At 39.7% G+C, this 12,160-nt stretch overlaps 1 protein-coding gene across 1 annotated transcript; it reads left to right on the forward strand.

The window, feature by feature from the left end:
- The first annotated feature begins 796 nt into the window (after positions 1–796).
- On the forward strand, positions 797–2,867 carry LOC134805808 (uncharacterized). The gene has a single exon (XM_063779020.1). The coding sequence runs from the start codon at positions 797–799 to the stop codon at positions 1,811–1,813; it is 1,017 nt and encodes a 338-aa protein (XP_063635090.1). The 3' UTR covers positions 1,814–2,867.
- Positions 2,868–12,160: the final 9,293 nt, after the last annotated feature.

The following is a 12,160-nucleotide window of genomic DNA, read 5'->3' on the forward strand; positions in this document are numbered from 1 at the left end:
CTCCAATTTTTGTTTTACTTCATTATCTTTTTTTTATCTCATCGTATACATAGATCCGTCTATGTACATACCAATACTTATTACAATTTCCATCATATTATACGTGGCCTTATACAGGGTGGAACATTTCTAGAGATTAAGCTCAAAGGATAGTGTTATCTAAGTGATCTAGAATTAAAAAAAAATCGTAAAGCCGGAGTAAATTGTAAAATAAAATCATTAAAATGAAATATTTTTGTATCAGTGAAAACCCTACAAAGCTATTTTCATTTTAAACTCACAAATGTCATGTCATTCATAGGATCTACTTGCTAGGGTTGAAACATACAGAGTGAAACATACGGTGAGTGACGTCACGGACGGTAACACACACTGTCACGCTCGCGGTACTTCCTTACCTTATAAAAGTATTCGTGAGATTTATCTGCATCAGCAGTTATCGGTGTGTTCATCTGTGCTCCCTTAACTTGTGTTGTGTGCGTGTGCGCGGCCAGCGCGCACCTGTGGTTGTGAAATTGATAGGGATTGATTACTGTATGTTACTTTTTGTGTGTGGTGGGTAGGTGGCAATTAAGACATATTCGGCTGAAACCTTTATATTTTATTTCTTTTTATATATACGTATACAATTGATACTGTGGCATTCATTTGCAAACTTTTAATAACACCACCTTAGTTCGGACTAATTATTTATCTTTTTGATATAAATTATAGACTCAGGATTTAATATTAGCGCCATCTAGCGGCCCCTGTGGGAACTTTTTAAACATCTTGCGATCGCAATCAAGTGAGAGAAATGGTTGTCTGCGCGGCGGCTTGTGGTAAACCCCTTGGAGCGACAGGTGTCGCTAAGTGCGGCTGCGGCATGACATACCACAAGGCTTGTGTTGGCATGGGCCAGAATGCGCGCGTCGCGAGTACTTGGGCATGTCCGGCGTGCAAAGCGACGACCCCTCGGCGTGACAACTCCGACAATACGCCGGTGAAGCCGAGTGGGGCCAGCGAGGACGAGACGCCGCTGGAGCAACAGCATGAAGTCGCTGAACAGCTGCGCTTGCTACGCGCGGACTTCGGATCCGTGCGCGACGAAGTTGTGGGCCTGCGCCAAGAGATGGCGCGCTTCAACGATCTCCTCGGTCGTCTCACTGGCCGACTAGATGTCCTGGAGGAGAAGGTTAGGCGCTTGGAGGAGCGGCCCGTGGACTCCGCCAGCAGCGAGCTGGACGGCAGACTGCAGCCAGGAGTAGCGGAAGAGCTGCAGCAGACGGTGGCACGCCTTCAGCTGGAGCTAAATGACCGCGACCAGGACGCGTTACTCTCCGACCTTGACATTGGCCACGTTCCTGAGGCGAAGGGAGAAAACGTCGTCCACACCGTCACCGTCCTCGCCGCCAGGTTGGGTGTCGCCTTGGAGCAGCGTGACGTGGTGTTCGCCGAGCGAGTCGGGGCGGTGGGCCGGGCCGGGGAAGGGGCTGACAGTGAGGCCGAAGGCCGGCCGCGTCGCGTCGTCGTTAGGCTGGCGCGGCGACAGCTGCGGGACGAACTGCTGCAGGCCGCCCGCGTTCGGCGAAATTTCACTTTCTCTGACGACAACCTGCCAGGGCCTCCGCGTCGCGTCTTCATCAACGAGCGCCTCACACGCACGAACCGCCTCTTGTTCCACAAAGTTCGAGAGCTGTGCAGGGAACATCAGTGGAGGTTCTCGTGGACAAGGCGAGGCCGAATCTATGCCCGTCAAGGAGAGGGAAAGTCAGCTTTCTCCATTCGCTCTGACGCAGACCTGCATCGTGTTTTTGGAGTCAGCTCCGTCTGAGGTCTGGGCGGGCAGCGTAGGTAGCATATCTTTTTGTACACTATGGCACGGCAATGGCAGTTTGTTTATTTCGGCCAATTTTAACTTCTATACAAAGTTGTTTATAATCTGTAGGCTCTGGTATCTATGCGACACTGGTTCTGTTACTAAAATCCGTTTTGTTAAGGTAACGTCATCTGTCAGGTGGTCGGTCTGGTCTGAGGTATATCTATATAACTATAATAGTAAATAAAACAATTAAAATAGGTTTGTACAATGCAGGTTCTCTTGGCACAAATCATGACAATTTCATAGCGGCTGCTACTCGGCAGGATGTTGATGTGTTGGCGATCAACGAATCATGGTTAAGGGCGGGCGAAGAAGGGCGGGCGCCGACACTTCCTGGATATAGTTTCCGGCATATTCCTAGGCCGCAGGGTGACCGGTCGCGCGGTGGAGGCGTAGGCTTTTATATTAAGCGTAATCTCAAAGCTCGGACCTGGCCTCACCCCGTTGACCCGTTGCATAAGCTGGTGGAGCAGATGTGGATCACGTTTACTCTCAACGGCAAGAAGCTGGCAATTGGAACGGCATACAGACCACCTTGGATGGACCTACAACTATTTTTAGATGCTGTAAGTGACTCGATAAGTTCAATTCGCAGTTATGATAACATAATAGTAATACTGGGTGATTTTAATGTAAATCTATTGAACAGCTCTGACACAAAATGCACTCAATTCCATAATTTTGTTACCAGTTTTGGACTATTTCAATTGGTGTCTCAGCCTACACATTTTACTGACACCAGCCAAACGCTGATCGATATTGTGTGTTCAGACATGCAGGCAAAAAGCACTACCATTGATCATGTGGGTTCCCTGTATGGTCACTGCCTTGTGCTTTGCAACTTCAATGTCAAGCGTGAGAAATTAAAGCCTTATCACATTACCTACAGACCTTTTAAGGAAATCTGTGACAAAGACTTAGATGTGGACCTGCGGGACGTGAAGTGGGACTTAATATCAAATCTTGGCAGTGTCAATGACATGGTAACAGCATTCAACCAACAAGTGCTTAGAAACATTCTTAGTTAAAGTACAATCCTACCCTTGGATTACTGATACTGTCAAGTTAATGATGCGGTTGCGTGACGACGCTGCATCAGACTTTCACAAGAACCAGAATGATGTAAAAAAAAAATACTACAAGGACTTGAAATCTGTTGTGAATAAGGCTCTATATTTTGAAAAAGTGGCTTATTTGAAACAAAATATAAACAATAAAATAAATAACCCAAAAACTTTATGGAAAAACCTTAAATCCACAATATTGCCTAGTAAGAATAATGAATTACCTTCACTTTTCAATAACCCATGTACCTTAAATAAACATTTTCTCGATCTGCCAGGAACTTCAGATGTAACATTGTCACAGCTAACTTATTTTGAGTTCCATAAGTACAGTGACACAGTTTTCCATTTAAATACAATTAGTTCTAATGAAATTACTAAAATAATTAGAAGTTTAAAATCTAATGCGGAGGGTGCTGATGGGATAAATTTAAATATGCTTATTTTAACGCTGCCTTACACAATTGATATTATTACTAGTTTAATTAATACCTCTATCCTTTCATCCACCTTTCCGGATATCTGGAAGTTAGCAATTGTAAATCCCTTGCCTAAAATAGCTAACCCATCTGTGATTAAGGACCTTAGGCCAATTAGCATACTACCTTGTATGTCTAAAATAATGGAGAAAGTTGTCTGTGCTCAGTTGACCACCTACCTAGAAACCAACAACATTTTGCCGGATGTCCAATCGGGTTTTCGGAAAGGACGTAGCACTACAACCGCTTTACTTGATGTTTCTGACAACATTTTGGATGCTCAGGATAAAGGCATGTGCACTTTTTTAGTGCTCCTTGATTTCTCGAGGGCTTTCGATTGCTTAAATATAAATCTACTATTATCTAAGTTAACCTTCTATGGTTTTGACCAGAAAACTATAAAGTGGTTCCAAAGTTACCTCAGCAATCGGTCGCAGATAGTTAAAGTGCGCCTTGATGATGGTTCCTCCCTTTTTTCAGAAAAAGCCGAGCTTACTAGAGGAGTCCCTCAAGGATCGGTACTTGGCCCGCTCCTTTTTATACTTTATTCTGCTGATATTGTGTCTCACATTAAGCATTGCAAATACCACATATATGCAGACGACATACAGGTCTACATATCATGTAAGCCATCGGAAGTTGACACTGCTATAGAGAAACTTAATCAAGACCTCACAAGTATAGCAACCTGGCGGCTTAGCACGGTCGCGTTTTTATCCCTTGTCACCATGCCTGTCACGTTCTAACAAGTATGTAAGTGCGAAAGGGACGCGCATAGTGATAGTCGATAAAAATGGAACCGTGCTGAGCCCGCTGGGCTACAGAAAATTGCCTACTGCTTAACCCAAATAAAACAAAGTACCTTGTCTTTGGCAGCAAGCACCAACTGGCTGGTGTCAGTAATTCAGTAGATGTTATGTTAATGAATGAACCAATTGAGAGGGTGTATGAAGCACGAAACCTGGGCCTATTAATGGATTGTGGACTTCGATATGAAAAGCATACCGCAGAGGCTGTAAGAAGTTGCTTCTATAAGCTTAAGGTGCTATATAAAATTCGGCCATACCTAAGCGAAACCTTGCGCATTCAACTGATCGAGTCACTTGTACTATCAAAACTTAATTATATGGATGTTGTAACTGGGCCTAGGCTACTTGCCAAAACAAAAAGACTCATACAACGTGTTCAAAATGCCTGTGCTCGCTTCTGTTTTAATATTCCTTTGAGAGCCCACGTCACTCCGTTTCTTAATAGTCATAAGATCCTCAAAATGCAGCACCGTCGTAAACTTCATTTGGCTTGTTTGCTCTTCGGAGTTCTGAAGTATAAAACCCCTGCATATCTTTTTAACAAGTTATCTTGCATCACGCTCCGCGACCGCCGTAAATGTGGGATTCAATTGTTGACGCCACGCCACGCTTCGGCAGCCTTCCGGGGCAGCTATCGCTATACTGCCTCAAAATGTTGGAATAACGTGCCACCGCCAATGAGGAACCTGCAAAGTATTCATAGTTTTAAAACGAAGCTTAAACAGTACATGCTTAGCCACCAACTTAGCCAGGAAACCTGCTTACACGATACGAGCTGCCTGTAGTTTCTGCTTTTACTTACCACTTAGATTACGTTCCCTTTGCATTGCCATGGCACATTACTTTTGAAAAATGTTTTTCTCGCCCTCTTTTGGCTGTCTTTAAGCAGTTAAATCTGTAAGATCGATAAAGTATTGCTTTAATTGCTTTCGTTCGTAACAAATCGACCTGTTTCATTTGTCATTTTAGTTTAGTTTGCGAAGCTGCCGCATGGCGCTAGCTGTAATATCAGGCGTAATGTACGGCCAAGATGAGTTTGACCTGATAATATAACAGCTATTTTGTACGGAGTAATACCATACATAATAATTTATTGTAATGTACTAATCTCTTCTAATGTTACTATCTTTGTCTTTTGTATTCTTATTACTATATTTGTTTCTTGTATATATTAATTTTCTTGTTATTCATGTTACCTGTCGTGATTGTTTCACCGGATGGTCTTATCGGAAGATCAGCGCTGGAAGTCGCCAGCAACATGCTGAGGTGAGACCATTTCGTGGCACTCTCTCTTTTTTTATGTTTTCTCTGTTCAGTTTTAAGTTTTTATTTTGTGTTTGTGCTCACGAATAAAATTATTTCTATTTCTATTTCTATTTCTGAACTAAACAACCAAACTGTATTTCAAAAACTGTTAGAAATATTAATAGATGAAACATAATATTCGTAGCCTAAACAATTCCCCGTTTGCATAAAAGTCCTTCGTTCTGTTCCACCCGATATATTATCATCCTATCATTATACTTATCCCTTTCCGACCGGTTCGATATAATCCTGCAAACTACTTTTAAAAAATCCTGTCCGCAAGCAAATCGTCTTTTCGAGCTCAAACCTATTCCGATCTAAACTGCAGATGTTAGCGACACGTTTGAGTACTAAATACCGTAGGTCAATGGCATCAGTCCGTCGCAAGACAGTGTTGAACAGGGGGGGGGGGGGACACTAGGAATGTAGTTAATGTCAGTAAAGATACAGGCGACGTCTATATCTTGCTCCCGACAACATTAGTTGACTTCCGATTACACAAACTACGTCACCAGATGTCACTATAAAATGTATATAATTTTAGTGGCATTAATATTTAAATTAAAATAAGTACGAATTAATATTTGTAATTATTATAATTTTCAATTAATTTTGCGACAAAATAAGAATTTTGTTAAAATGTGATTAATTATGCTATTTGTTTATGCTGGCAACACATGCATAATCGCCAAGACCATGCCAAGACATGCAATTTTGTTGCTGTCACTGGAAGAGGGTACCTAAATTTAAAATATTTTAGTGATGGTTGAGCCATTTTATTCGTTATGATTCTGGAGGAAATTCGATTATAGCCCGAATGAAAACACATGCCCTGTTGCGAAAACCCCCAGAAAGTGCGTTGAGTTGTATCTCTGTTGCTCCGCCTTGTCGTTGAGAAGTAATTCCAGTTCTCTGCATTCGCTGATTTATGTGTTGTGTATTGTGTTTGTTATTTTTCATATCACATGCTCTGAAAGTGGGTCGTTGTTGTTCTAAAACGTGCGCAGAAAGTGATACGTTTATGCTCTAGTGCAGAAAAGTGGTGTACTCCTCTGCGTCCCCATCCCACGAACAACTGGGTGGAAACAAAATGGAAAAAATAGTGTCGATATTTCCTCGCCTGGAACAATTGGTCATTGTTCAATTTTACTAATCCCGCATTGTTTTTTTTATAAAAAATGATGTAAGTAAATTGTGCAAATAAAATTATTCTTGATTTCTTTCGTTGAATTGTATTTACTCGATTTCATAAGACAGGAACCAAAAGGAATACACCAAAAATATTTTTTAAATCTTAAGCCTCCTCCACACTCGGGCGTGAATCGCGGCACGAAGCCGCGAACGCGAGTGTGGAGTCGATTTTCGCAGACAGCGAACTCGACTCCACACTCGCGTTCGCGGCTTCGCCCGCGATTCACGCGCATAGTCTGGAGGGGCTTTACACTTGCGTAAATGAGCAAAGGCAGATCTTATACAGCCACAGTTCAACGTTTGTACGATATTAAATGGGTTTTTAAAGTTATTTAGCACCATATTAATGAAAATAAAATAAAATACAAGATAAAAATTGCTTATATTATTCTTTAAATTGTTATTTAGTATTTAAATACTTTAAGATACTTTTATTCTGTTATTGCATGGTGCGGTGCACCAAGGTCGCGGTGCGGTCCGGTAGTCTGTTACGGCTTTTAGAACGAAAAAGTAAAAAATTAAAAAGTAAGAGGCAATCCCGCTGATTTTCATATTATAATGAACAAATCATTTTAAAATGACTCCAGTTTGTTAAAATATGTGTGTTTTCGTAAATATTGCAATCTATATGTTTTTCGCTAAGAGTTATTAATCTTCACACATGCAAAGTCTCCGATTGCAAGTAAGTCCTAAGGAAAAAAATCATGGCCGTAGGTCTATTAGGTAGTTTAATTACTGATTTTGTGAAATTACCTTGTCTTGTTTGGTTTCCTCGCATTCGATATGAAAAGTAGAGTGTTTAACTCGGGTGAAAGGCACCATTTCCGTCTCGGACTATTGGCGCTCTCACTGCGTTCGAGCGCCAAACTACCTCGACAGAAATGGGTGCCTTTCAACCCTTGGTTAACAATCTACTATTGTGTTCTGTGTTATTTTCTTATTAACATGTATTTTCTTGTGTGTGAATGCTTTTTTACCTCACGCTTTCTTTTCTATTGTTTACCTAAAATTGTACTTTCCTAGCGATAATGTGGTGTAAAACATGTATTACTCTCGGCAGCAAAGTTTGCTCGCTTCTCGTGACTCTGCAACGGTCAAGATTCCACTTTTTTAATCTCTCTATACACTACTAATTTTGGAATATTTCGCATGTTTTGACCTCGATATAAGCACGAGAGGTAAAGAGAACAAGTGTCGCGAGCGGACTCGCGAATGTATCAGATATTAACTACATCTGAACGCGCCCTAAATGACGTCTGTCATCTGTCAAAGACGCCAAGCGGTGTCATAGTTTTTTTCCCGCCCGGCCCGCCAACAATATTGGCTTTGGTTCCTTATTAGATGTTGTAAAAGTGGGTAGTAATGTGCTTTAGAGCTTCCGGCGCGTCCGGTTGCTCTTCCATTTCGCCTTCAGCGGCCTTAGTGTGAACAGTCAGTAGTGCGAACAAGTGTATACGTGACGAGCACGTGCCGGTTGGTTGAAACCGGCGACTGGTTCATCTATTATAAGTTGAGTATGATTGGCTTGATATGATATAACTCAAGTGTGCTTGCTTTGATATCTATTCATTGTATTGTAACTGTGTAATCTCCATTTCTCGTAAGTCTCTTGCTATACCATGACAGTGTAACTTGTACTCATAACGTAACTATTCAGTGTTATCTCGTGGTCCCTTAGCCTAATACCAAAGACCCTTGGTCTGTGCCCTCTATGAATGTTTGTCCCCGTAACTTGATTGTTGATGTATTTGATGTGTCCACTACCTGGCTAGAGTTACGAGGGAGATCACCACCGTACGTGAGGTACGGTGGACTTGGTTACTGGAGAGTGGAGAAGGGCATCCCTGTGGATGTGATGCCCGTGAGCTAGTGCCTGACGAGGCCTGACGGCAACCTGTACGGTGTTAATGCCTGGAGCCTGACGAGGCTGATGTGTCGACACCCCCGTGGTCGCGGTGTCGAAGTGCCTGTGGAAGGCGTATGTTTGACGGCACCCCTGTGGTTGTGGTGCCGGTGATTTGTGGGAGGAGTATGATCTCTGGGACATTACGGACTTACTGACCATGTAACCATGCAGTCTCCTTGATGTTACTGACGGACTTTAACTAATGACCATATGTCTCTTGCCATATCAGGCTAAGCGTAATTAATGACTGTGTAGTCATTAATCTATTTAACCCCCAGATGTCGGACGGTAGCTCCGAGGTAACGCCGAGATAACGGCGAAGCCTTAATTAGCGAAGCAGGAAAAGGACTGCATTACATCATCAATAAAAGGTAAGGATCTAGGCACTCACATATACACAGGAACCCGGAAACTAGTTTATTTGGTATCGCGACGCCTCCATGCGTGTGTGTTATCGCAGTCCCATTTATGATATACAGTAATATATATTCACATACACACGCATGGGGGTAGTTCGCGACATGGTGGAGGTGCTGGGATAATATGTGATTGCCTGAATCCTTGCCAACTATGAGCGTTCTAAGACAGAACTAATTCAGTTGTTGCTATACAGACAGACAGACAAAATGGATCAGACCAATTTATTTGAGTTTTGAGATTATTTCATTTTCTTGTTGAAACTTGTTAGTTGGTACCTAACTACCAGATTTAATACTTTGCTTAGTGAATATAAGAAATTGTTGTTAGATGTCAAGTTTAATATGTACTCAGATTGAAAACGCTAGATTAAATATGATTTTATATTTCTTGAATCTGGAATAGCTTGGAAACACTGATGGGGATCGTCTAGTGGTGGCCACACTAGTCGAAGCTCGGTCAATGTTACTGACATAGTAGAAATTTAATCAGTAATTTGTCAATGTTGTAACAAGTACTAGCAGTAAAGAAGTGCAGGTTGAAAAGGCATTAAAGGTTGCTTTCAACAAATGCATATTGAATACATTGAAATTCATTCTTATTTAGATAATTAATTATCCAGTTGTTTGAGTAAAGTCAAGATGTAAGGCTTAAAGTTACTTAGTGTACCTTCATAAGTAGTCAAGATATACTTACTCTTTAAGGTTGACTGATGACAAAATGAAGTGATGACTTTACTGTCAAAATTATTGTGGGACAGCCATTATGAGGTAGCAAATGGTTGAAATTGTGTCAATGTTGAAGACGGCAGGGCCGCAGTGCATGCCAGCCAGTTAAAAGTTTGAAGTACAATCATAGAACCTTGTATGATTGTGTGGTAACAGGGATGATAATATGGTCTAAGTGTTTGTTCTCATATGGTCTAGTAAGAGAGATTGAGACAGGTTCAAGCGTCATTTATGATCATATTGTGAATTGATAATTAATTACATATGTCTGGTCATTGGAGCAGTAATTGACGGATCATAAAATTGACTAGTATACCTACATATTTCATAACATGAGAGTCGTTGTGGTGATTTAAGTTTCAGCTGTTGTCCGAATCCTATAGTTAAACATTTATTCATCATACAATTTATGTTTGTGTGTGAGCTAATTTATTTGCTCAATACAGTATAAGCACAAAAATTTTAAAACTGAACTTCAATTTGGTATAGATAGATAGATGATAAATTATTATACCTAACTTGCGTTTGGCCCTACAATACTCTAGGTTCAAAAATTAAAGCTAGGCAGTACATCATTTGAGTATACATTTAGTTATGCCCATACCTACTTTCTGTGATGCCTAGTAGGTACCTAAATAAAGGATCACTTATTTTTAAAATAATAAAAAATATAGCAAGTAATACTATTTATTTTAGTGCTCACAGATTCCAAGTAAATTGGTGATTTATTTGCTAGTGAAACCAGAGAACAAAGGTAACAGACGTTGTTCTGTTTAGACAGAGTTAAAAATGATAATTTAAGATGATTTACAGCTATGACACCTACTTATGTATCTCTTTGTGAAATGAGAGAGTGAAGGAATTTTAGTGCTCACTTACAGTTACTCCTGAATATAAAAAACTAAAGGTGTTGATTACAATTGGTTATTTCAGTCATAAATAATTATTAGATACAAAGTAACTATGTGTAGAGTGTTATAAAATTATAATTTAAAATTGCTATTGCCAAATGGTACTAGATTCTGAGAATATAGCGCTAGAAGATTAGTCTGAACTCTCTGCGCAGTGTAGTAGTACGAGGTCAGGGCTCAGCATATAGTGGTCAGACAAATGACTTGCACTATTGACTTGTGAAGTAATGGAGCGATGAATGGCTTACCTAACTGTAGGTACATACATACAAAGACAATTTATCGGTGTACGATTCTTGTCCAGTGCTTATATTGTCAAATTTGCATACACTTAATACCTATATTTGATTAAAAGTGAGAGCAGTATTGACTATTCATGACAAATTTTAGATGAAACTTTGTGTGTTAAGAATTTAATCTGGATTGCCATTAATTTCAAAAGACAGGTCATGAAGGGATCAAATTCATCTATAGTGAAGCATTTGGATACTCTAGTATGTTTTAGACTAAACATTAGAATATAGTTATTAGTACATTTGTCAGATGTGAACAAATCACAACAAAACCATATCTGACTTATGATTACTTACTTACTAATTTTCCATTTAGTAGTATAGCTACTTAGCTTTTCATTATCAGTTAATGAATATTGTAAGAATTTGAGACAATATTTATCAAATAAATTTGGTATATTAAGAATTGCAATGAGTTTTAGGTTATGTAGTTGATTTACATACTAAAATGAAAACAAAATCAATGTAACTTAATTGAAACTTTGATCTACACTAAAACCTAAGGTTTTATTTCATTGTGCTAAGGACTAATAAATAAAATTAATAATAATATGCACCAACACAGATTAGGTATATTGTGTTAGTATATGGATACTTACCTGCATATCTTAAAGAGATAATAATGTTCAATTTGCATCCAATTATGGGTTGTTCTAGCTTGTTGCTTGCTAGCCTATGAAGAAGTAAACTCGCTATGTCATATGTGGTCATATATCTTGAATAAAATTCCTAACGAGACACATATCTTGAGACGTGATGAATAATGGTGTATGTGTCATTGCCGTGACTTATTACAGATACATGTAATACATCTATACATGTAATTAATGAATAAAGTTGTTTGATTTTAATCATGTACCTGCGTTTGCATGTTTGCCTACCAATAAAGGCATAGGTACTTACTTATGGAACTAGTGATTTCTGCCGCAGTTAGTATCATAGTAGTATGGTCAATATGTAGTCTCATTGTTTGCTCTGCACAAATTAACAATGAAAATGTAGAAGTCACTTTGAAGTATTTATTTGTTTGTGATTCTCTTAGCTTCGAGACAAAAAATAAAATAGAATTATGCTGTTTATTGCATAATGACGGCTTACCAAACATAATGATTAAAATACTTACAAATGTTTGCCCTTTAAATACATTTCTTTTTACTGTTCGTACACTTAATGCTTGGCAAATTATCATGTTGGAT

This window comes from Cydia splendana, unplaced genomic scaffold, assembly GCF_910591565.1.
Source record: "Cydia splendana unplaced genomic scaffold, ilCydSple1.2 scaffold_66_ctg1, whole genome shotgun sequence".
Classification (NCBI taxonomy): Eukaryota; Metazoa; Arthropoda; class Insecta; order Lepidoptera; family Tortricidae; genus Cydia; species Cydia splendana.

Bases quoted from the DNA above. Each gene is read 5' to 3' on its own strand.
- LOC134805808 (XM_063779020.1), top strand. From the start codon at position 797: ATGGTTGTCTGCGCGGCGGCTTGTGGTAAACCCCTTGGAGCGACAGGT.